Genomic DNA, 27114 nt, shown 5'->3' with positions numbered 1-27114 from the left:
TAGTGTGTGATATTGTATATTTTGGTGATGAAATTTTCACAAACTAATGAATGGTGTTTGCCTGTGTATCGACCACTGGCTGAGTCATGGAATGTGTCAATGTGAAAATACAATTGCTGAATGCCTTCACATTTGCTCAATATTCATCGCCAATTTCTGGGGAGACGCAATCTTTATCAACAAGGCAGTTGTGCAGCTGACGATGGGACGACCCCCCCTTAAGAGACAATCTTTGTGCCGTCATGATACATAAATAGTCTGTCTATGTACATCATCATATTCAAAAGTCCTAATGTGAACACAAAATTGACATTTTAGTTGGTGTCCATAGGTCAAAAAATTTAAATTTTATCTGTTAATCAGTATTTATATATTTATGACATCAATTTTGAGGCCAATAGAAGTGGCAAACTTTTAAAAATTTTATGTTAGAAAGCGAAGTCACATACCAGTGTGTCACACACCAAAACTCCCAACAATCAAGGAACAGTGAGAATATAAAATATGATATTGGTCTTGATAAAACCTCTTTCAAATGCCTTGTTAAACTGATCTTCATTTCCAATTGTTCAGGGAAAAAACATTTTGACACCCGAGAATTGTTTTAAAATAAATTGTAAACATATTTTTGGGAAAATTCAATGAAGGACAGTAAACAAACATTGAGTAAACACCTCTTTGCCAAGACAGCAAAAAAGTACCATTTCATAACATTGAGACTTGCATGGATTTTGATATCTTAACTTACACTCAAATAGAATGACAAAGGTAGAATCCAGCCTAAAAATAACTGTAAAAGCTATCTCTCTCTTGATCTCGTTACCCTCTAATTGCCCATTATATCCATGAAATCTAGTCATAATGATACAATTTTGTTCCTACATTTTCCCTCTGACCATATAATATTCGAAAACTGAAAAGTACGCTTCGTTACAATGTATTGTTGCAGATTATCAATACGGCATTGATAAAAAAGCCTGTATATAGGGCTTTTCATCCAAAACGAAAGTAGTTATAAAAACTTAACTCTAGAGGGCGGTAATGGTTTTTATAGCCAGACTTGAGGTGTTTCTCGCTTCTGTACACTCGTCTATGGGGCGAATAGTCCCAGAGCTGAATAGCCCACCAAACGACTGTGATCCGCCCATGGACCCTCAAGAAAAACATGATCCGCCCCGAGTCTAGTGGAGTTGGAGGATGCGTAAAATAATGTGTACACTGTCAAAATTTAATATTCATGACTTGAAATTGTTCAAAATAACTCACTTATGGTAAATTTGTTCCTAAAAGATAAATCTGCTGTCAGAGAATTACAGTGATGATTGTTCCGATTTTGTTTGCAAAAGTTCAAACGTGACCCTTTCAACTTGGTTTTTACGTTTGATGTGTTCGTTGCACGCCATCCACTGGTTGGACCTAACGTGATTGCAACTTGAGTGAGGCCCCTTTGTCAAAGTTCCTAAATTTTCTGAATGAAAATTATCAAAAAACAACATCATTTGGGTTCATGTTTACTCTAGACATGAGGCGACATCAACATAGAATAATATTTTCCGAAAACTATCTTTCTAAATTTGAGAAAAAGATGGTTTTTGGAATGTAAACAACATGTAAACGGTACGATTCGTTCGTCGTCACGCTTGAGTGATAATTGGAAATTGACTTCGCGCCGAAAGTTTTGACAGAAATCCAATATTTTGATGAAATGCAAACATACACATCATCTTGGTGTTTCTGTCTACTTAGAAAATACTGTGATGTGTTTGTCGTTTCTCCCTCTAACACAGATTCTGTCTCGGCTGACTGCAATGTACCTGGGCCACCTCACTACACGATGGAAAAGATTACATAACCAAGTCCCATCTCGACTCCACATCGAAATCCTATCATTGCTGAGATCACAAACATAAACATTGTCAGCGCCATCAACGGCAATGCTGTCTGGGCAGTACAGCTGACTATCGCCGTGACCTTCCTCACCGTATTGGTACAGGTAATTGAAATCAGAATCAAAACACTTGATGCAGTGATTGACATAGTCAGACACCATGATGACATCCTTACTGTTGACAGCGACAAAGCAGGGGTAGTGGAATTGTGTCTGTCCAGCACCAAGACTGCCAACCTCTGAAACATATTGACCAGTCTTGGTGTACTTGAGTAACCTATGACCTTTGACATCAGTGACCAAAACAAACCCTTTCAAGAGAGCTATGCACCAGGGATCTACACCTGCAGGTAAAGTAATTATGCTGATAACTTTATTATTTTGATCACAAACAACAATTTGCACATTATTGCCATCAAGTATGAAGTAATGGTTGTCCTTAGAGACGGCTACGGACTGTGGCTGAAATGGCTTGGCAAACTGACCGCTGAAACTTCCTAGCACCTTTTCACATGTGTAGTCTTGGTTCAGTATCTGAACAATGTTGTTGCTTTTGTCACACACCAGAAGTTTATCATCATGGAAGGTTAAACCTTGTGGATTGTTGAACTTCTGTCCTGGACTAGGACCTTGACCCTCCAGTGTGAATTTTGACCAGCCACCTGAAAGGTCAAAGGTTAAAACAAGCACATCAATAGAGTGGAATTTCAATACATTCGCCATGTAACAAATTGTTCTCACAATCACAACTTGAAACTGAGATTAGATATTGATACAAATCAAACTGCATCAAAATTACAATTAAACAGAGAAAATTCTACACTTTTTTCATTTTTGTAATTTCACATTTTAATGTCCTTTTACCATGGTAACCTTGTAAATTTTGTTTCATAAAACTTGCTTTTCAACATGTATTGTTGGTCTAGGAATAGAAATGCATCAGTTCTATAGCTTGTATTAGGGATATATTTGTTCAATATTTTGTGGAACTCTAAACGAGTTGGAAATTTTTTGTCTGAAATTTGGACCTTGACCCAACAACCCAATTTATCCAACTGACCACAAGGTCAAAGAGGTTAAAGGTCAAGCAAGCAAATAAGTGGTTTTAAGTTTAATTTTCACCTAACATGAAGCTTTGTCTGCTGATATAGCTTGAAATTGGAAATATATATTGATGAAGATCAAAGTGCATCAAAATGACAGTTCATCAATGTGAAGTCTTTTATATTTATTTCATATTTTATTGTTCCTTTACCATTTCTATTAAATATGTTTTTTTCAAAATATCTTGTTTTGGTATAGAAATGCCAGTCTTCATATACATGTAAAGATTTTTGTAAAACACATGCACCATGGATGAACTCATTTGACAAGTTGTAGAATTAAGGCTAAACCTTTTGCACCTCTTTAAATTCTTTCCAGAATTTAAACTTGAAATGCAAAACTAGATTTTGACCAGCTGACCACAGGGGTGCAAAGGTCAAAGGTCAAAAGTAAATAAATGGTATGAAATTGAAATGTAACAGTTAGCTGTTCGTCGATGTAGCTCAAAATTGAGAACAGTTATTGATATAAATCAAACAGCCACACAATGACCATTCAATGGGGCATTTTTTAAAACTATGCTATTTTTGTTATTTTGATATTTTAATGTCATTTTACCATGGCAACAGTATTAATCTATAGTAAAATTAACTTTACAAAGCATAAGAAATGGTTTTAACTTAGACTTCATTTGTTTTTTCAAAATACAATGTATACTAACATAAATACATGTGTTATGCAAACATTTGTTTAATTTAGGGAATGCTTTGTTACCATGGCAACACATTGATTTCGGTTCAAAATTTATCGTTTACTCATATTTCTCTCGTTAGCAGTGATCAAGTCAAAATTCTTTCATTAACCTCTATGAATGGCAGCAAACACTGGATTTCATGAACAGATTCATTCATGTGCTAACAATAAAATAGGATATGAACTTTTTTTCAAAACATTCTGTAAAAACGTTTTTTCTGGCATGCTGTTAAATAAATGGGCCAATTTAAGGGGGTGCTGCACCCAACACAGCATATTTTGCTCAAAAATCACTTTTTTGCAAATATTTATTCAATTTTAATTAATATGTTTACCCAAGATTAAAATTTTGGTTTCCTTCACCTTGTAGCTTGTCAAGCAGTCGTAAGTTGCCTGTTAGAGAAATGTTAATTTATGCAAATGTATGCAAATCACCCGATTTCCAGGCTTCCTTTTCCTCCCAATTTCGAAATTTCCAAAGAATTTAACTCCACTCTGGCTGGGTCAAATTTTCTGAAATTTTCATATTTTGTTCTTTTAATGCTATATAACAAAACAACTATTTTGTTTGGCAATGAAGTTCTTACATTTTGAATAAGAGGAATTTTAATTTTGCTTATTATGATTTTAATCAATTTTTTTGAGTGTCAGTCTTTGAAACCCTTGCCATTTTAGAATGAGGATGGATAATGCCAAATAAAATAGTCGTCTTTTTCTTCATATACTCTTCTTTCAAGTGAAATATTACATTTCAGAAAATGGCGTCAAGTTTTTGACTTAAATTAATTTTTATCATTAATACCAAAATTGAGGTTTTTCACCCCAAATATACATCCTTATCCTTAGAGTAAACTACTGCTACCATATTAAACTTTAGAGTCTCTGCTTTTTGAAAATATATAGTATGAGGGGGTTTCCTTGTCATCTTTGATGAGAAATATTGCTTTGAAAAAAACTGTGTTGGCAACATGCAGCTCCACCTTAAAGGTATACATTCACCTGTAATCTAAATATGCCCATATATGGTCAAAGGGGCGTCATTGGTATTCAAAATCCCCATGTGAGGGCCCTGTTTTTAAAAAGCGGCCACTTGCTTGAAATCTGTGATCCGTAAGATTTTCTCTTTCCATGGTAACTGTGGCAAAATTGGAACAGGTGACAGTCCACCTTTAAGATAGTGTGACAATGTGAATCTATCAGCTTTCATTGTCATTAATAAAGTAAGCCTTTCTTTGAATAACCAATGTCGCAACACCAGAACACTTGAACTTGAACCAGCAGAGTACGTAGTGATAGTTCAACATGTTCATGTAATGTTTTACTGTGAAACACTTTCTTCACGCTGGAATATACCGGTATTTTTGCGTGATTGAAAGAAATGACAGTTTCGCAGGAATGTTTTCGCATTGATCATATCGTAGCTGTCTATGACCACTCGTACCAGTGTACAACCCCTTGCAAGCCAAAGTACATCCTGTCAATATTGCTTTCTCTTTTGTTTGTACCGTTCTCGGCAATGCTACAGCTGATAGGCTTCCCTAAAGTATTAATACGTGTGAATTGATGAACAAGACAGAATTTTGATGCATTGTTTTTTTCAAAATATAATAATGGTATCAGACATATGGTGTGAATAAGTCATCGTAGATGACACAGTCCCCACTTGTGAATGGGTACTTTGATTACAAGTCCTCAGAGAGGATAGAGTCCTCTTCATGAATTTGGTCTGTGATGTCCTTTTACTAAATTTGAATAAAATCGGTGAATAAAATCGGTTGAGACGTGCCTAGTTTTGGCTAAGGACATGAAAAAATTGTAACAAAATGGCTGCCATGAAGCCATATTGGATCATATCATGAAACAAATTGACTTACATATGTATGACATAGGTTAATGTCCTTGTACCAACTTTGAATAAAATCGGTTGAGATATGCCTGAGTTATGGCTCTGTACATGAAAAAATCATAACAAAATGGCCACACGGCAGCCATATTGGATCGTATCACAAAACAAATTGACGTGCATATGTATGACATAAGTCAATCTCCTTGTACCAACTTTGAATAAATTTGCTTGATACATGTCTGAGTTATGGTTCTGTACATGAAAAAAACATAACAAAATGGCCACACAGCAACCATATTGGATTGTTTCACAAAACAAATCAATGTGCATATATATTACATAGGTCGATGTCCTTGTACCAAATTTGAATAAAATTGGTTGAGATATGCCTGAGTTATGGCTCTGTACATGAAAAAATCGTAACAAAATGGCTGCCTGGCGGCATATTGCATTGTATCACAAACCAAAATGACGTGCATGTCTATGACATTGGTCAATGTCCTTGTACCAACTTTGAATAAAATCGGTAGAAAGATGTCTGAGTTATGGCTCTGTACATGAAAAATCATAACAAAATGGCCGCCTGGCGGCCATATTGGATTGTATCACAAAACAGATCAACGTGCATATGTATTACATAGGTCAATGTCCTTGTACCAACTTTGAATAAAATCAGTTGAGATATGCCTGAGTTATGGCTCTGTACATGAAAAAATCGTAATAAAATGGCCGCCTGGCGGCCATATTGGATCGTATCACAAAACAAATCGACGTGCATATGTATGACATAGGTCAATGTCCTTGTACCAAATTTGAATAAAATCGGTTGAGATATGCCTGAGTTATGGCTCTGTACATGAAAAAATCGTAATAAAATGGCCGCCTGGCGGCCATATTTGATCGTATCAAAAACCAAATCGACGTGCATATAATCATAGACCCTCGAGTTTTTTCTCGAGGGTCTATGATATAATGTATGACATGTACTAAGTTTGAATGAAATCGCTCCAGGCGTATCTGAGATATCTGCGTGAACGGACGGACGGACGGACGGACGGACGGACGGACATGACCAAACCTATAAGTCCCCACGGACACCAATAACATTTATGGTATTTTTTGGCAGGGGTTACAAGTTTGTCGGTACAAACAGAATGATGACAAAGCTGATAAAGTGTTAATTTCTGCTGCAGGTTTGTCTTGGTGAACAATTTGGTACAATGTTTTGTGAAAACTTTGACAAACCCCGAGATTTTACTGTTGAGTTCATTGAAAACAAATCATAGTTTGCCGCCAAGATCAAAGGATTTGAAGCCACATACATTAAGCGTGGAATGATGTGGAATGATGTTTGCAGAAAACTTGCCCCCACAAAAAAAGCGAAAATAAATTCCATGAGAAAATAAAGTACTCCACAGTATTTACTAAGGTTTTATTACGGTGTACTTTCTGTTGATTTGCCAAAAGTTCAACTCAATTTGACTAGATAGTTAAATTTAGCTCAGGTCACTCTGTCAGACTCTTGAAAATCATTAACTGTATATAGATCCCAATAGAAATGGTATTAGTCATTCACAAAACACTGTGAGTCCAGTGATTCAATCATCATGTCAGTTAAAAATATTCATATGACATAACTGAACAAATCATGGGTGTGACAGTGTTAACTTCTACTGAAAAGAATTTCTAGTTTTTTTAACCAGTAGGGTCTTCAAGTTGGTTTTGGTATTGTCACAATTGAGTGTACCAAGAAGGGATCATGTAGAGCCAAATTTTACCCTCAATGTTCCAAAGTACAATGCTTACTTCCGCATACTGTACAGATCTCACAAACGAGGTAATGTGTGTTAAGAAGTACTTTTGTTCAAACTCTTTGATTTTCAGACAAACAAATAAATGTTTATTTTATCATCATTGGAGGTAAGAACTCTACAATACTGAGTTTACTGAAGGAAACAATATGTATATTTATCAAATTATATGAGAAAATGTTTTATTATTTTGTCCAGTTTGAGGGTCATAGTTTGTGTGATATCAAAAATGTTACATGATTTATAGGGAAGATTTGCATTTTAGTAAATTTGCATAAAGGTGATGTAGTATATAAAAATGGACAAAAATGTCAAACTTTAAAGGGATGCAGTCATCTGGACTCTGCGTGTGGAACTTTCTTGTTTACAAACAATGTAGTATTTCATGCATGATATGTAAATGCATCAAGTCAACATAGCTGCAATATTTAAATTTTATGATATTCGTTGTTAATAGACATGTTTTAATTTTCATCAATCGCCAACGTGTCATAGATATAGTGTTCACATCGGTTGTAGGGATCCTGGGCAACCTTTGAGCAGCGTTCTGACGACTTCCTCCCTGTGAGTATAACTATAAGTGCTCACTAAAAGTGAAGTGTATGGTGTCTCTTAATTGATCCAACTAAGTGACTAAAGGTTGATGTATCATATGGTTATCATAAGTATAAACTGACATGTATGAATGCTAGGATTTGGGTTGTTTTCACTGCTACATGTTTCCAATAGCACAATTACTAAGTTTCCTCTTCAATCTGACTTTGATCATGATCGACTCAAAAACCTACACTTGTTTTTGCTATTTGGTTTAATCTGGAAAGCTAAATGTGCTTCGATCAATAAATTTTCAGCCAGTGGTGGTGCTGTGAACTTCGAATGCCATATACACAGCAGAATAACAACAAGCTCACCATAACATTAAGCAAGAAACATTTTTCTTCCACTCTGTTCAATGTTGATGAATCCCAGAAATGAATATTCAGCAGGTCCCCAAATTGCCAAGTTCAAAAACCCAGTCAAGGTATCAAAATTTAGGTCTGAATAAATGTACTGAATAAATTATAATTGTTTACTTGAGACAGTTCACTCACCTGATGGATCTTCCATTTCACATGGTGTAAGATTTGATTGCTTAGTTTTTGTAGACTTTGTAGTATCTCCTTCTGTTAACTGGACTGCTTTTATTGGCTGATCTTGTTTGGCTGTCACTACCAGAGACTGAATCAGCCATGTCTGTTTCTTTTCAACATCACCAAGTTCACTTCCTTCAATCACTTCAAGTCCAGTGTTACTACTCTGCTCTGTCATGTTTTCCTCTGAAAGTTTCCTCTGCTCTGTGAGTTGTGTGTGTGTGATTGTCTCCGTCCTATCTCCATCTTTCCTCTCTACTTCAGACTGTATTGGTTTACCTGCAGACACATTGAATGAATTCATTCTTACAACAGCTTTAAAGTTTAGCTGCTTGTATGTCATATTAAACAATTTAAAACTATGCTTATATAACCTTGTTCACCTGTGGCAATAATTTCATGCGTAAATTTCTTATTATTCAAGAAAAAAACACCTTTGAAAGAAATCTCTGTTTTCAGAGGTCTTCAAATGTTCAAGTTTTTTGTTAAAATACACCATAATGGACATGTTGTGCTTCATTTAAGTTTTAGCTAATGTGGCATGATGGTGAAATATTAACTTTGTCGAATAAGGGTTAACAACATACCTGGTTTAGTCAGATTCTTTCCTTTGACAACACCAAGATCAATCCGTAAACACTCAGAATTTTCTCTGAAAACCAGGTCACTGTCAATGTCAGTGCAAGGTACATTGGTCAGATCATCGTAGTGCTGCTGTTGATCTTTCATCTGTTTTTGTACTGACATGATGTCCACAGCTCCACCAAAAGTCAAGAGATGGTTCAGATATGAAAGATTACTTTCTGCACTGGCAATTTTATGTTCCAGTAGTTCTATATTGGCATCACTTTGTTTACATTTTGATATGTAGATATCATCAACTTGACCCTGCATTTTGATTTGTTGCTGTTTAATTTCATCAATTAACTTTTGACACAGTGTGTTAATTTGTTGGTCAGCTGTAGACTTGTTTGCATCCAAGTCTTTTCGAAGATCATGTGCTCTGTCCTTTCTTAGTTTTAAATCGCTGACTTTCTGAGCAATTTTCTGGGAGTGTGCTTTCATTTCTGGCATATACTTCTCCATGGCTGATTCCAGTGACAACATCTTATGATCAGATCCAGGTGGGTGATCAACCACTATACACTTTAAACATATTGGCACTTGACAAGTATCACAGTAGAATTCTAATTTAGTACTGCGGTGTGTAGGACAGAATCTAGCTTTAGTCATTCTGAAGTGTTGTGTTGACATCTTTTCATTGTATTCTTCTATTGTAATTGGTGCATGATCTTGACAGACTTTCATTGCTGTATGAGTTTTTATGCAGGCTTCACAATAAAATTGTCCTCCGCAGTCACCACACCAATACTTAGCCTCTTTCTTACACCCATCACAGACTGCCTCATTGACCTTTCCAGGATTGACATCACTGATAACCTCCAAAAGGTCATTCAAAAATCGATTGCTGGTGATAGCTGGTACCCCTCCAGAGGGTAAAGGCCATTGATTCTTACATGTTGGACATATCAGCTGACCGTTGTTTGCTTTGACCCATTCTGTGAGACAATGTTCACAAAATGTGTGCTGACAAGGCAGTATTTTCGGTGACTTGAAACGCTCCATGCAAATGGCACACAGCAATACCTTGTCATCAATGTCAGTCAGCAGTTTTTCACCAAAGTCTGATGATGAAGCCATGTCTCTATTCAGTCAAATTTCACTGAAAGTAATAAAACAAAAAAATAATTCGTTTCATATTGTATCTATGTTGCAGTTACCATAGTATCTTAGAGTTCATTTTGCTGAACAATTTTTTTCAAAGCTAAATATTTCTCTATCAACATTCAGCTGCTTGTTTTCTAAGGACTAACGGTGACATAGCAGCTGTGCCTATCAACTGAGCAGTAACCTCGATGATACAAAACTTCAGTAACTGTACCCTACATCATGTGTTTTTTAACATTATCCCTTTTAAGTCCTGCCAAACCAATTATGTTACTTCACTTACAAGAAATGTTAAAAATCTTTTCAATTTTAGCTCAGTGTTTGATGTCTCTATAGCTTGCATTTACGGGTCAGTTTAGTGAGATTTTTTCAATCTATTTCCTGGTACCTAATATGCCTAGCAAAGTTGGCATACACACCTACAACAAAGTATCCTGCATGGTTTACAACCCATAGATCTCTGCTTTAAAACACTCATGATCAAAGTTCAGTTCAAGATCTGTTGAAAGTCTTTCATGTTTAAGCATTATTCTATATGGCTTAAATTGGTCTTTAGGTGTGACTATAGGTTAATTAACCTCTCTCTCCATGTAACACCACCTTAGCATCTCTTCAGTAGGGCATGTAGCTCTGACAAATGCAAAACACATGTGGCCTTTTCTGTATACATTATTCTATAGTGGAAGATTGAGTTATTATGACTTAGAATTCAAGAATGTCGTACAATAGGGTTTGCTGTCTACCCATAGGTGACCCTTATAAGACAATAATATCTTTCTCTATCTTCAGTGAACCTTTCAAAACTTAAACTTTGGGTACAAAGAACGTAATGTACATCAGGGTTCGAAATTTATTTTTTTGTTTGGTGGTCATGTTTGACCACCAGATTCAAATTTTGGTGGTCAATTGCAAAATTTGGTGGTCAAAAAATTGATCATATCAGAGTGTAAATCTTGTGGAGGTATGGGTCCATGGGGGTGAATAGTGGGCTGTACATGCTGTTTTGAAACCATTTCACCATGCTGCTCCACACGTTAAGTTGGTTTACATGTATGTTGGATGCTCAGTAAATCCACTGGAAAATTTTCAGTCATTTACAGATCAACTTGACAGCTGCATGAGTGACTGACTGACTGGTTATATGCAAAGGACTTGAGTTACAGATTTTAAGTTTTGACAAAATTACCGTGTAATAAAGAATGACAATTACTGCTGATAACATGACAATTATTGCATTTTTTTGGATTATTATGAAGTTTTGAAAGAGTTTTGTATATTGATCTGTGTCACTTTAATGACTAGACGAAATTTGCTAGGAGATGTTATTCAACGTTTGCAGACTTTATCACAATAATCATAGCAGTAAACAGTAAAACAAAGAGAGACATTGTCTATCTAAAGGAACACTCAGTTGAGTACTGGAGTGGGGTTGAAGGACTGACATTGAACCACAGTGGAGGGACTGTGATTGAACAGACAAGACATGTACCAGTGTTTCATCTAGGATGCTACACCAGGGGGGGGACTGGTCCCCCTCTGCAGGAATTTTTGAGGGGGATTTTAAAATTTTGGGGGGATTTAACTAAAACATATAATCACGGCTTTACATGTAAGTTTTAATGTTGCAATGATGTCACTTGTAATGCCCATACCACAAGCCATAAATCACTTGCTTACACAATCCAAGATGCTGGCTGCAAAACCCATCCTATAATAAGATGTTTTCAAAAGTCAACAAATTTGAGTATCTCTGTTGTGAATGTATGTAGAGCTTAGAAGAGTGGCGGTTGGCTCATTAATATTAATAAGTATTAATATTCCTGGAAAAAATTGTAGCGTAATTTGTATGCTACAATATTCTGCATGTTTGTTAGCAGCTGGCCATTTCCACTGTACATGAACCTTCAAGGGATTTTTTCATTTTTAAATGATTATGAACTGTGTGCACTTACACAAAGCAAGAAATAATCTTTAGTAGTTATAAAGGAATGTTTTCCTATCTTTTGAAAAAATAACATATATTTGTTTGTCACGTTTTTACTGTGCTTATATCATCCCTAACCACCGTAGAGTTTGGATCAAGATTGCCCTATACAAACCAGTTAGCTGTATTTTCTAGTGACCTAGCTGGTCTTGTAGTCTTGTGCGCAGACTCAGTAGAGTTAAAATGAACAACTTAGGAGGTCTGTCTGCCGTGTTCTGAATGTGGAGTTTCTCGATGTCAGATTCGCTCCAATTGCTTTTTGTCAGTCATTTTAAAGTACGAAAATAACAAACAGAAAGGTTGGTTGTCACGAACAGTTAACTTTAGGGTTTATTTGCCCGAAAAGTAAGTCAATGTATGTTCACTGAATTCAAAAACCGTCCCCATTGACACTACAGCTTGCTTGTGACTCTTATTGCATGCAATCCCATCACAGTGCCAATGCCATTCACTGAACTGAAAACGTTTCTGTAACAGTAAAGTCCAATTTCCGAGTCAATTTTTGCTACCAGAATTATTTTCATAGTGTTACAGACATTCATACTATCCACAAAAACTTCAGTTTGTCTCCTGTTCTCTATCGTACTGAGGTAATGAGACAAGGGCAATGAACTTTTGTGAACGTAACTCTCAATGGGCTGACAGGCTTTCATATGCAAAATCAGTATACGGAAAGTACAAAAAGTATCAAAATCGAACTAAAATTAGTTCCTTTCATGTAAATGTTCTTGCTACACTATACAATGCCTGTTGCCAAAGTATTAACAGGTGCTGATAATGGGTCAAAAGTATCGAAGTGTGACACCCATGATATTTGATATGCCATTCCAGCCAGCTCAGTGCAGTGGGCGATGGGTCGCTACGCGGCGCGCAGCACACGAAAGAGGGGGAATCGCGCAATCGCGCAGCCTAGATGAAACACGGATGTACTACTTAAACTGCTAAAATATCTATCTCTGGGGACAATATATTGTTTCTGGATACTCCTAGCAATAAACTGTGAGAGGCATGTAAGATTTACAGCTCTGCAGTGTACTATTGTGACCTCCAAAAATTTGGTGGTCAAGATTGACCACCCAAAATAGAATCTGGTGGTCCAAATGAGATAATTGGTGGTCATTTGACGCATGACCACCGGGTATTTCGAACCCTGTACATATTGTAAAATTTACCTGAACTCTTCCAATTTAAGTCACACCTAGGTATGAATAAGACCAAGTTTTGGAATAGCACAAGTGACCACCCAATCTTCCACTGTGTCAGAAGTCTGCCAGTGACTGACGCGCTTGACTGAATTTACCCGCAGAACCTGGATGACCCTAACTGACCTTTACATTATTCTGTCATGACAACTTCCCTAGCAACAATAGATAAGATAGCCGGCAACTGCCAGCTGTTCTAACCTTACTGTATGCTATATCCTCAACCCTTACACCACAATGGTTTGACCCAAACCTATTGTTATCAATGGTAAGCACAGACCTGCATACAGGAAATCAGGGGTGAGCAGGTAACATTTAAGGAAATTTGCAATCTTGAAGTTGTCTATGATAGATATACCAGTACTTCAGCCTGTCTTTTTAATGAGCAAATAGACAAATGTTTGATATAAAGACTTTCACAAATAACAGAATATCATTGTATAACCATTTTCAATCATGATGGTATGGTAAATTTGGCGGCAGACATTCTGAGTTTCAAAATGCAAAATAATAGACTCTAATTATTTGAAAACTATTCTATGGCACCAAAGTGGAAGTCTAGTGAGAAGAGGTGCATTAATTGCTATCTAGCACCCATCCACTGAATGTTTCCATAGGTTTGGCACAATGCCAATAATGGCCAAAGTAAGTAAGGCTGCGTTCAAAAAAAATGGTGGGCGGATGGATGAATTCAGGGGGAGATTCGAAAATTCATTGGGTAGTTGAGGCGGGGGGACTCTACAGCATGCTGAAAAACACAATATTCAGTTTGTCAACAAAGTCCGTTTGTCTAAATATTGGTGATAATTGTATTAGAGTTCAGACTGAAAGTTTGTCAATGATACAAATGATCGGTATACATAGGCTGTGTTGGTAAGCTGAATACTGGACAATTCAACATGCTGCAGGGAGTAGAACAAGAACGCAGTTGTATAACACACCCAGGTTTAGCGGTAGGATTTTCAAGTTAGTAGCCACACTTACTGAGTGTGGCTAATTTGGTCCTAATTTTATTAGCACACGCAACTTTCATTAGCCACACATACTAAATGCGGTAGAAACATGCTTCAGTCTTCAAGTTTTTGATGTGATACATTCATAAATGCATACACACACTTATATATATATATATATATATATATATATATATATATATATATATATATATATATATATATATATATATATATATATGAGATACATGAGACCATACATTTCTTTTTTCACTGCAAAAGCTACACAGACAGTAGACATGATCTTTAAGTAAACTAAACATTTGTAAAAACACATTCAGATACACAAGACCTTATAAACATTTTTCAAGAACAGTCAAATCTTCATTATGTGATTTGGGAAAATGTTTAAACTCAGACCAAAATAAAAATGAAAAAGAGTAAAATATTGATGAACATGTTACATCCTCGTCTATATATACTCTTTTGTTGTTGATTTTGCAAAACCTGTATTGCACTTTATGATCAAGATCCCAATTGGGATAGGATTTCAATAAAGGCTTACTTCACTTTACTTTACATGCCTACCCTAGTTAAACCCCGATACAGAAAGGTGATGAGCGTATAATAGATCATTACAGTTAGTAAAATTACTTTTCCGATCAGAAAAACTATTAAAAAGGTGTTACAACAATGAGACATTGAAGTTCCCGCGAGAGCATTGTTAGGAAAATGGCACGTTTTGCCAGTACCTTCATGAATCTGTGTCCCTCCGTACCCCCGTTACCTAAATAGAATAGTCCCACTCCGCACATCCGCCATTGTTATTCTCACTCAAGGCCACGATGCGACGTTGGTTTTCCTTCTCTAAATATGCAATTTCATTTGTTTGACGCTATTATCCTTTCATCAGTGAAGAGTTTTTACCGGTGACTATTACAACTTTCACTGCTATGTCGTTGTTTTCACAAGATGTAGACCGTTTGATATTGCAATGTCGACTTGCTTTTATGTGCAGTCAATGCATGCCATGCCAGTTAGTTTACGGTTCACACTATGCTGTTGATGGACAGCATACACGACGTCATTGTTTCACGTTTACTTTTTTCAAGTTATGATTAATGTGGAAATTTCACTAAAATGTCGCTGATCCAGGGATTGTGTAATCAGTTTGATTTGATACTGCGATATGAAATACTGTGTCAATAAAGCTCGGAATCGTCGCTGAGTTTTGCTGCTTTTGGCTATGGTTGTCTATCTTAGTATCAACGTGATCGGAATGCCAGTTCATGGAGATCGAGATCGCGAGAATGTAATTGTAACTGTTTTCTGTATTTTGTCTTCCTTTACAATTTCAAGTAAGTGCTTTAAATAAAGAGTTTTTTATGTTGTCTTTAGCATATCAGTGGAAAAGCATTAAGATTTGGACTGTTTAGTTTTATCAATTTCGACTATAGAAATCAGCTGTCGCCACGCTTTTGAGATCGTGGCGATTGCCGATGGGTTTTTGTTCGCCACAATCAAGTTTTAGTCGCATTTTGCGACTGTGGCGACCTCTACCGCGAACCCTGCACATCAATTGAAAAAGAAAGGTGGTACAGTCATTTAAGGCACTTAATACAAAGGTAGATTTGCCATTAATAGATGAGAATGTCATGATAGATCAACAGAGGCTGGGAACACAGATCTCAGCTTTGGACAAACCCATCTCTGAATTAGAAATTCAAAAAGCCATCAGTACTTTAAAGAACAGGAAAGCCCCAGGTATGGATAAAATAACAAATGAAATGATAAAAGCAAGTAGACATGTATTAATTAAACAAATCAAAACTCTTTTCAACATAATCTTAGCTAGCGGTCACTTTCCTGATGCATGGAATACAGGCATTATTGTACCGATATATAAAAAAGGAGACAAAAATGACCCGAGAAATTACAGAGTGATTGAACATTGCTAAGTACAATTAGTAAACTTTTACTTCAGTTCTAAAACAAAGACTAATTACTCATATTAAAAATGAAAACCTTATAATTAGGGAACAAATTGGCTTTATGCCAGAGTTTAGTACATGTGATCATATATTTGTTTTAAAACAATTACTTACAAAGTATCTGAGTAAGGGAAATACATTTTTGGCTGTTTCATAGACTTTCAGAAAGCCTTTGATTCAATTTGGCATGTGGGGCTTCTACACAAACTACCGTAATAAAGTATGGTATCACAGGCAAATTTTATAACATCATTAAGTCAATTTATTTAAATTCAAAGGGTTGGATTAGGGTGAAAGAGGGACTCACTGAACAGTTTCCCATGGAGAGAGGAATAAGGCAAGGTGACGGCTTAAGCCCACTGCTTTTTAACCTATACATAAATGACATAAAAGATTCGCTTAATTGTGTCACCAATGACCCACCAACTTTATTACGGAGTACTTTATCATGTCTACTTTATGCCGATGACTTACTTCTACTATCTGAGACACCTACGGGGCTACAGAATGCTATAAATTTAATAGGGCATTATTGTGAAAAATGGCATTTAGGCATAAACATTCTCAAATCGAAAATCATGGTTTTCAACAAATCGGGGAAAATTTTCAACAAATTTAAATTTACTATACATGGTAATGAGTTGGAAAATGTGTCAACATATACTTACCTTGGCATAAAGTTAATATTACAGAAAACTAACAGAGCACAAATTGATTTGAAAAACAGAGCTATGAAGGCATGTTTTAAATTGAGACAGTTACTCTGTGCAGAGTCAAATATTCCAATTAAGGTCCATTTACAAATGTTTGATGCCATGATAAAACCTATTCTGCTATACTGTACAGAAGTATGGACTGCGGACATATGCACAAATGCAAAAAACCATACTCACAAACTTAACAACACACATTGAAATGTTGCACATTATAAAATTTTGCAAGCACATACTCAAAGTGAATAATAAAGCATCCAACAGAGCATGTTTAATGGAACTGAGCAGATATCCTCTAATTGTTTCAAGCATAACACAAATGGTCAAATATTGGTTAAAAATAAGTAAGAAAGCAGATACAACACTGACTCGTGAGGCTTATGATCTGGGTTGTCAACTGGACAATGCACATACAAATTATTGGGTGTCAGGAATTAAACAATCGTTGCTGCTCGTAAATATTGGAGATGCCATGAATGTAAAGATATAAAATGACAAACAGTTTAATACTAATTTCAATGTAAAAGTTAAACAGCTATTTGAAAAATGTGCATTTGAATTGATTCATGATGATACCAGACAAGGGCACCATAAAATAAACTTCGCACATACAGAGAGTTGAAAAAAGATTTCTCTCTCGAAAGCTACCTTCATGTTATAAAAAACCCAGATCACAGATCAGCCCTGTGCAAGTTACGCATTAGTGCACACATACTACACATAGAAACTGGTAGATATAGAAACCTTGATGTCATAGACAGAGCATGCCCAATTTGCCAAAACAAACAAGTAGAAGATGAGATACATTGTCTTTTTCAATGCAAAGGATACACAGACATTAGACATGATTTTTTCAGTAAACTAAACATTTGTAAAAACGCATTCAGAGGCACACAAGACCTTGTAAGCATCTTTTCAAGGACAGATAAAGCATCACTATGTGAATTGGGAAAATACATACATACATGTTTTAAACTCAGACAAGACAAAATGAAAAGACAAAGTAAACTATTTATGAACCTTTAATATGTTGACCTCATGTATAGATATTTATATTTATATATATATTATATATACTCTTTCATTGTTGTTTTTGCAAAACCTTTATTGTACTTTATGATCAAGATCCCAACTGGGATACGATTTCAATAAAGGCTTACTTTACTTTACTTTACTATAAACTGAACAAAAATATTGACAAAATACAAAGTTAATACAGCTACTGCCCTGCAACTGCCTAAGGGCAGTGTCACTGTCACGGCATACCGGCCTTGACAGTGATAGCCCTGACTCCAATGTAGTTAAGAAGAGTTTGGGTCATGGGACGCTCACTTGACAGTGAAACATACAAGATCAGGCCAGAGAGCAACACATAGACTAGGGAGTCTTAACAGTTACCATGGATTTTTGAATTCTGGCATATGAGAATAATCAAATATTAGAGAAAAAAGATGGGGTCACCATGCTTGGTTTTCTACAAATGTAGGATGATAAGTCACATTTTTCTCGAAAATCACTGAAAATCAATATATAAAACCATTCATTTCAAGTTCATGCAGTGAATGTAATTTTCACATCACATCATACAATAACACAAAAGTAAACCTTGAACAGTAAAGACTCTAATTAAAATAAAAAACTGTGTGACTAAATGGAATCATTTATTTTTTACCAAATTTGCCATTATTACACCCAAAATTTCTGAGATTCAAACATTTATTTGATGGCATATTTTAACCTTCCAGTATTGTCCGATGTAAAACATTTATGTTTTCACCACCATGGAACTCATTTTTGGCCATTAAGCCGCATCTGTATCGCAATATTTTTAATCACAGACCTAATTAATGAAGAGGAGTCTCTTTCCTCTCAGAGGACTTGTAATTAAATTACAAGTGGGGACTGTGTCATTGTCAATGACTTGTTATTATGTAAAAGTGTCTATTTCTATGACCCAACAGATGCTGCATGCTGATGGAGCAAACGGTGTGAACACTATGTATTCCAGGGGATTATGGGTACATGGAAACATTGTTGGCAGATGCATGTGAGTTTGAACTACTTAAATGTATTCAGCATGTGTGTGTAACTTTTAACACTCAGTAAGTGAGGGTAGCATGTCTGTGTATCTTTGTTCTGAATCAATGATCGTACAGTGTACGATCGTACTTTAGTATTTTTTATTCATATTTTATGGAGCCTGTGAATGGGACTTGTTCCCGTTGCTCTTCTTTGAAATAAACAAATAGGCAGTAGACAAATTTGTCAGTGTTTGTTCATCAGATATAGGGACTGAATTCAGTTTCCTAAACTTTTTTGAGAAACTTGTTGATTCACAAACATATTACAAGAGTTTGTTCAGAGTTCCTGGATTTCCCGTCAAGAAAATCAGTGGAAAAACACCCTCATTCAGCACCATGTCTATGGTGCTATATACAAAATTTTTAAGAATCAGCGATGTATAGCCTGAGGGAAGCACTCAATAATTAATCATTCATTCAATTCTGATCAAAAACTTTTGCTTGAAATGATCACAGATATGTTGTACTATCAGGCAATGCAGAAGTCAAAGAAGAGAGAGTGAGCAGAGAGGCGGTTTACTTTGACCTGTCAGACGTCCCCGACTTAATGAGAAGCCGAAGGGTGAGGTGGATGAACTTGAAGACGTTGAACCCAAGACGGAGAGATCAGTGGCGATTCTAGTTTTTACACATTTTATTGTGGCAATGATAGCCATTGGAATTCTACTGATTTGCTTCTGGTACCGATGACTTTCAAGTATCTGGACTATTACAAGGTGAGTCATATGCAGTCACATCTTGTTAAAGGTGCCCTTCTCAATCCCAGGTTCTCGCATTAGCGAATATGTCAATAGCCCATTAACAGTTTGTCTTGCTTTTGTTTTCCATTGAATATTTCATCATGTAACTAATATTTATATTAGATAAGTCTGATAATTGAGTGGGGGCTGTAACCCTTTGAGTGCCAAAGTCAATTTTTCTCACCTAATGAAAATATACTAAACGTAATTTTTTTTATATTTTTGTCAAAATATTGATAACAAACTGTAACCAATGAAATGTGATGTTCATTTGGTCCAAAATTATCAAAAATTACAGAAAAATTCATAAAAGTTGGTAAAAGTGTTGCACTACCAGTGCAAGACAGATGCCAAGATTCTTGGTTGAACTTGGTGACAGTTTTAGAAACCAACCGGTTGTATCATAGGGAGCTCTTCCTCCTTGTTTATGTGTGCCTGTGTTTGTTTGTGTGTAAGTGTTTGTGTTTGTTTATTTGTTATTTTAATAAACTAAAAGCGAAAAGCTGTTTTGTTTATATTTGTCAATAAAGAGCAGTTTATTTATTTATTTATTTATTCATTCATTTATTTGTTTATTTGTTTGTTTGTCTCTAATCATTGACCATGTTGCTTGTAATTTCTTTACAATTAACAGGACAGAATAAAAATACCGTCGAGGATAGTGTGCTCACATTCGGTTTGAATTGGTCCATTCGAGAAATATTTAAACCAGGAAAAACAAGAATGACAAAAGCAAATAAGGTCTCTAACTTAGGTACTGGAGGTCATCTTTAGGAACATGCATATCAACTTCTATAGCAATGGGACAAGCAGATCCTAAATACATAAGCAAATGTCAACAACAAAAAATAGACAGAGAAGGCTTGATAAAAAGAAAAGGTGGAAGTGGGTAAAAAAATGTACAAGGGATCTGGTAAAAAAGTAATGCTACCTCATCAATCTTCTAGACCCTACCCCCTCCTGAATATCAAATGTTCCATCCCTTGGCATTACATAACGCCAGATTACAGGAAATGTATTTACAAGCTTGGGGAGTTTTTAATTAATGCTATGAGTGCTATCATTCTAATGTAAACAGCACTTAAGTTAGTTACAGATAGTGAAATGCCTTCCACTGTGGGGGTGATTACAACATCTGGAATTATCCTGGATCCAAATTTCTCATCAGTTCTTGTATGTCTTGCATAGAAAAGTTGCAAAAATTGGTCCGCAATGAAAAAATTCACCTCAGCTTTGTTTTCTGGATCAAATTTTCCTACAAATTGATACCAAATATGACAAAATTATGTTCACAGCCTTCGAAACTGTCTCACAGCATATCCTGGGTTGGTGTAGGTCATTTAAGGTCACAAACTGAGAAAATTACCCAAAATATACAAATTTGGGGGTTTCCCAACACTTTGAGCAGAAAATTTATCTAATAACATCCCTCGGAGCTTTATACCAAATTACAAAGCTATCAAACAAGTAATTTTGAGAACAAGTTTTCTTGACCAAAAATGACAATATTGTCTTAAAAATACAAATTTGTATATTTCAGGACAATTTCCACATATCTAACTATTGTCATCTCTGTACGTCTGTGTACCAAATATAAAAGCTGTCTGTCCAGGGTTTTAAAAAGAAAATACTGTTTAAGATTTTTTGACCAAAAATGACAAAATTGCTCCAAAATAGTAATTTTCCCAATTTTGTCATAATTTCAACAAATTAAAAGAGTAACACCCTCACAAAGATCTAACCAAAATTTGAGAGTGATTGGGCTGGCGGTTTCAGAGAAGAAGAATTTTTACTGAAAATGAGAAAAATCACCAAAAAATTCAGCAAAAATACAAAATTAAGGATATCTTCACAATATTCATAAAACTGTATAAGGTTCACCTAAGGTACTTGCACACAAATTTTCAAATCAATCAAAACAGCGGTTCTCGAGATATTAATTCTTGACCATTTTCACATTTTGTAAGCTCATTTGCATAATTTTGGCAATGCAGACTTCATTTGAACAAAATCCCATCTATAGCCCAGGATTCATCCACACACCAAATACCAAGCTGAAATGTGCAGCAGTTTGCGTGTTTTTGATGTTGACGGACATACTGTACGTACATACATACATACATACATACATACATACATATACACATACATACAGACACCATCGACTTCAGCTTATACGATAAACTCACATTGGTATAACCAAATGTGAGCTAAAAATTGTCTTCGAGAGACTCAATAAAGATGTCAATCCACTTTTTGACTAATTTCCGACATCATCCCATTTATTATCGATGGATTTCCGGTACAGAGCTGTAGTTTCGACATCACTGTTTGTAAACCTGTTTTTTTTGTTTTTGTTTTGTTTTGTTTTTGTTGTTGTTGTTTTTTTTTTGTCCGACTCAAGTTTATCAACTTCGTTTGTGTGAGAATACACTGGAGAGCAAGATTGAGTCTTGCGCCCTCTATAGTCAACATCAGATTCCTGATTTTGTGAAGTCCTTCAAAATGAAGCATTACGAGTGCAGCTGGGCCTTACCTTTGTGAGACTGTCACACAATAACTCCATCGTCTGCGGTGTAAGATTTCCACACAGTGTCCTTAAGTATTGTAAATCGGACGTTACAGGGCACCAGGACAAGTAATTTGCTGTTTACCAGGCACAATCTTTGTGTCTTGTGATGATGTGTTTGTTTTTTTTGTCCTGGGAAACAAATGTATCTTCTCCTCCAAAAAATATGCCAAATACAAGAATAAACCACACAAACACATCATGTTGTGGAAGGGTTTAATGTTTTTGTTGAGAAACAACTTTTGATAACACTGGGTAATACACAAAAGGCCTGCCTACCAGCCATGTTTTATTCAATGACTAGAGCATAAGATGGGCAGGATTTGGAGAGGGGAGCAAGAAATTCTATTTTTTACAAACAAACCAAAAATGAAAATTATTACGGGTAATTTGATGCAATCAACCTCTTATAAAGAAGTCCAAATTCCAACAAAGAAAGAAATGCCCAAAGAACGAGCAAAGCCAACAGTTCAAGAGGGTGACTTGGTGGACCCTCTGAAACTAAAAACTACAAAAAGTAACAGCCACTGAAGTTATAACATTTTGGGAGCCACACAGACATAGTTCATTTGACTCATATCAAAACATTGACAATGGCCTTGAATCACACTGATCTACCATAACAATGAAGGAAATGACACAAAACATGACTGCTGTTTTAAGTACCACGTTTTATTGAGGTGAAATGTCAGGTTGTCAGGTGGTGCTGAAATCTTGCTATGTCAGATATTTAAGGCTACACCATGATTTGAAAGACGGGAGAGGCTCCAGCGTGTAAGGCTTCTTCCTTCCAGTTTAAGGTAGTATGCGCCTTGAAAGTGAGACTTAAACTTTTGCCCAAACTTTCCTCAAGGAATCTTTCAACCATTCTCTTTCAAAATCAAGAATGAGGGTCACCGTGAAAATTTTGGTACTAGAGAAACTACCATGATTTACCAATATTTGAAATTCAAAATGGCTGCCATCCCTGTGTAAACTCTATGGAGAGAAATAAAATTTTAAATTTTCAAAAAACTAAGCCGAAGAAAGTTTTTCTTTCTCCAAGGGCTTCAAAATAAACCCCAACCAGTGGTAGGTCAGAAAAGAATTGGAAAAGTTTCAAATATCTGTCCCCGAGGCGCATGCTACCTTAAAAGATTCAGTCACAGAGAGACTGTCACTGAATTACCCATTCTATGAAAGACACAGGTTTGAATGCTGTCAAACTCTTCAGTTTTGAAAGACTTGAACGTTGCGATATCATAGTATATCTGCAATTTGCATATTGGCATTAAGACAACTAACATGTTTTTTAACTTTCGTTGAAGCTGCTGTAATTATCAGTGACTTCAAACTGGGATGTGATCAATGGATCGCCATGGTAAAACATTATTTATGTACCGACTCAAACTTGTTGAAACTTGCACTGAAATATCATTAAGTTCACATTCATGTTGTGAAGATTCAACGGTGAATTTTTCAGTTTCTTCCTTATTTCTTTCCATTGCAGTATTATCAGAGTACTTCCTCTCACATTTGTTAAATTTAAAATGTACACTCTATTGCATTGCCTATGTACATAATGAACGTTCGCGTGACCTTAAGTGGTAAAATCTGTAATTGCAAGCCTACAACAAATTTGATCAAGCTTTGAATGAGTGTTTTCCCTTGGTAGTTTTGTCTCACTTTGAAGTCACCAACAATTACAGAAGTTTTGACTGGTTCACCCAAACTCCTTGTAAACACATCCACTCTCATAGTTGAAAACTATGGGTTTGGGCCAACCATGATGGTGAATGGGTTAAAACTGCTAAAAACATTCTAACTGTCTATACAGCAAGCATCGATGATTAGTTTGTAACTATTCCAAGTGTGAAACAGAGAATAGTATGAACTTGCCATGATGAAAGACACAGGTTTTGATGTCACAGCTACTTGTTGTTGTAACAAACAACAGGTTATAATATCATAGTAACTACATGACATGGTACACAAGATTTGATGACATGTAAGCAACTTTCCATGATGAAATACACAAGTTTTGATGATGTCAGAACTATGCATATTTTAAAAGACGAAAAGGTTATAATATGCTACCATGCTACATGAAAACAGAGATCAACTTTCTGATTTGAAAGACAGAGGTTTTGATGATATCCAAGTCACTACAACCTGAAAAATATTTTGATGTGGAAGATGTGAACTAGACTTCTAAAGAAACAAATCTTGATGAGATAAGATTTAAGTTCCCATTTTTTATGCACCATATGTACTTATAGGTCATACCTGTGTTTGTATCAACAGTGAGAATAATAATTTTTCCTGAACAGCTCATTTTGCAAGATTGGCAGAAATAAATTTGTGTTATACCAGCAAAATTCTGCATTTTTGTATAATAATTTCATTATTAGTACCGGCAGGTCAACAACAGAGCATTGAGAGTGACATAGGGGTAGTCATTTTTAAAACTTTTTTTTTTACTGGTATTCAAAACACTACTCTATAATGGACTCATATTCAATACGAAAACATACTAACTTTTTGGGGAGTTGGTTATTTTAAACTGGCCACGTGGAAGAGATCTTGGCCTATCTGAAACTTTTTTAATACGCAAAATCTTCCTTACAAAAAAATGGGATTTTCCTAGGGAGTCCCTCCCCATTGTTAGCAAAAATCAGACCCCAAGATTATGTTGCTTTGCAAAATTATTCAGCATGGGTCCAGGATTTCTCAGTCTGGCAACATCACTTCAAGAGAGATTCTTTGGTCCTAAGTCTTATTTGCATGTTTTAAATTGCTGTAGAAAAGTCAAAAACTACACACTACAAAAGATCGGCTGGGGGCTTATTCACACACAGATGATGACATAATCTTTCATGCCAATAAAATTGAAAATTTTTAAAGCATTGACAATACCACAAATGTTACTATGAGGATACACTCTTGTTTCACATCACTTGTCACGCACAAAGAATAACAAGATTTTCATGAATGTTTAGAGGCTTCCTACTGAAAAATTGTACTCTCTGATCTTGTGTGCTAGCTAAAATTCTAAAATTCACGGAGTTGTCAATAAGTAGGCTATGCAATCCTAATGAAAACCAACTTTCTATTTGATTGGTCCCTTAGTTCAGTCACAAGGTGATGATTTGCTGTGAAACAGAAAATATCAACAGTTTTGACCTGTGACTTATATAAGATTTAAGTTTTATGCCCTGGAATAATGCTACATTTTCAACCCTAAGCGTTAACAAGTTGAACCTGCATGTATCATTGATTGGATTTGGATAATTTACCGTAACAAGTAAAATGATCTTGTAAACTTTCACGTGTGGAATCCTGAATGCTGTATTTGTATAGAATTAATTAAAATAAAATCTCAGTCCCTCGACCAAACGTGACGAGATGTTCCTCTGTGGAGGGATGATGAAAAAATTCTTCTCTACTGAGGAAATTTTACTCTTGACTTTAGCGATAATTTCAGTCAGCATCAATTAAATGTAATGCACTGGTTTCTTTGGTGACTGTTACTATAGTTACTATAAATATTGCCTTTTTTGGTAAATGCCTTCATGAAAGCTATTGAATAATATAGTCCTTAACAAACTACTGAGTCTTCTAAAACTAGTATCATAATGCAATTTACATTTAATATAAGGCCTAGAGAGTGGAATATTAAAGAAAGATAAAGAGCAACTTACACTGGACAGATTAAAAACTTTCACAGGGTATTGTTTGTGAAGGACCGTTCTCAAGTCATATGACTGAGTTTTCCAAGTGTTGATGCAGTCATAGAGATAGCAACAATTCCACTTTGGCTCTTAATGCTCTCCCTCCCCGAATAGAGAGCGCCCTCAAGTGACAGGTCTTTCAGTGTACACCTTAGCTTGTTCTTTGCTGTTCTCATTTGCTGGTAAAATCACCTCACTACATCTGACCAACTGAAATAGAAAATCCTGTTCAAATATCTTGCTCTGCAGGAGCCAATCAGGTTTTATTTTAAATACACTTGCCCAGTGTTATCAGTGCCTTGCAGTCAGTGGGGCTGTAAACTGTTTTCTGATTGGTCGGCAGTTCTGGTCCACAAGTGAGATTTCAATGCAATCTTCTATGGCAGTGAGTCAGATGTAGTGAAGTGACTATCAGCTATAGAGAACAGCTAAAAACGTGCATCTGATTTTAATTTGATTGACTCTATCCTTTGGTCTTTACAGAAACACAGAGAGGGAATATTTTGACTGAATATCTACAAATTCCATGCATTATGACTTCATAAATAAGATTAAAACATAAAAGACAGATATATTGCTAAGATTAAAATAACGAAATTCTTCACTTTCAATTTTTTTACAGAAAGTTAGAATGAGATTTCAATTGCCCAAGATGGTGAAAGCCTGATACATTTTTAAATTCACGTATTTTTGACGAGTTGTCCGTTCAAGATGGAGGAAGCTGATCCAGCTCTTCATCGTCATCATTCTCTTCCTGACTGAATAACAGTCTGAGGTCCCTGACAGTCAGTATCGCTGCATCTGATTGGGTGGTGTCCAAGGTAGCCCTGATAAAAAGAGAACCCTAAGCCAATCAGTGCCATTTTTACTTTGAGCATTTAAAATACAGCATTATGACTACAAGTGAAGCACGCAAATTAATTGGCCAATCTTTTCATACTATTATTGCATTTTTCATATTTTTTTGTCTT

At 35.8% G+C, this 27114-nt stretch overlaps 2 protein-coding genes and 1 long non-coding RNA gene across 4 annotated transcripts in view; 1 reads left to right on the top strand and 2 right to left on the bottom strand.

Moving 5' to 3' along the window:
* LOC139142606 (uncharacterized) overlaps positions 1–27114 on the top strand; it is a 59327-nt gene that overhangs the window by 14375 nt on the left and 17838 nt on the right. Inside the window, exons 1-2 of one of the 2 annotated variants that reach the window (XR_011554425.1) lie at positions 19042–19090; positions 19598–19840. This is a non-coding gene — a long non-coding RNA (uncharacterized lncRNA). Of the gene's footprint in view, positions 1–19041; positions 19091–19580; positions 19841–27114 lie in introns of those variants that run through there. The other variant, XR_011554424.1, reaches the window with a different exon arrangement.
* LOC139142604 (tripartite motif-containing protein 2-like) lies at positions 118–13603 on the bottom strand. Its single transcript, XM_070712598.1, has 4 exons — positions 13357–13603; positions 9060–10195; positions 8434–8751; positions 118–2550 (listed from the first exon to the last, which is right to left on the bottom strand). The coding sequence occupies exons 2-4, from the start codon at positions 10171–10173 to the stop codon at positions 1739–1741; spliced, it is 2244 nt and encodes a 747-aa protein (XP_070568699.1). The 5' UTR covers positions 10174–10195; positions 13357–13603; the 3' UTR covers positions 118–1738.
* LOC139142605 (E3 ubiquitin-protein ligase SHPRH-like) overlaps positions 22636–27114 on the bottom strand; it is a 54044-nt gene continuing 49565 nt past the window's right edge. The window contains exon 28 of the mRNA XM_070712599.1: positions 22636–26970. Coding sequence (XP_070568700.1) covers positions 26850–26970 — 121 coding nt within the window. The 3' untranslated portion in view covers positions 22636–26849. The remainder of the gene's footprint in view (positions 26971–27114) is intronic.

This window comes from Ptychodera flava, chromosome 10 (assembly GCF_041260155.1).
Source record: "Ptychodera flava strain L36383 chromosome 10, AS_Pfla_20210202, whole genome shotgun sequence".
NCBI lineage: Eukaryota > Metazoa > Hemichordata > Enteropneusta > Ptychoderidae > Ptychodera > Ptychodera flava.
This window is presented reverse-complemented; position numbering and strand designations above follow the sequence as displayed.

What these genes read in the sequence shown, in the direction of transcription:
- LOC139142604 (XM_070712598.1), bottom strand. Translation starts at nt 10,173, where the DNA reads ATGGCTTCATCATCAGACTTTGGTGAAAAACTGCTGACTGACATTGAT. An exon ending in AAAGAATCTGACTAAACCAG is followed by an intron (nt 8,752 to 9,059) that starts GTATGTTGTTAA and finishes ATGTGTCTGCAG; the next exon opens with GTAAACCAATACAGTCTGAA. An exon ending in TGAAATGGAAGATCCATCAG is followed by an intron (nt 2,551 to 8,433) that starts GTGAGTGAACTG and finishes TTGACCTTTCAG; the next exon opens with GTGGCTGGTCAAAATTCACA.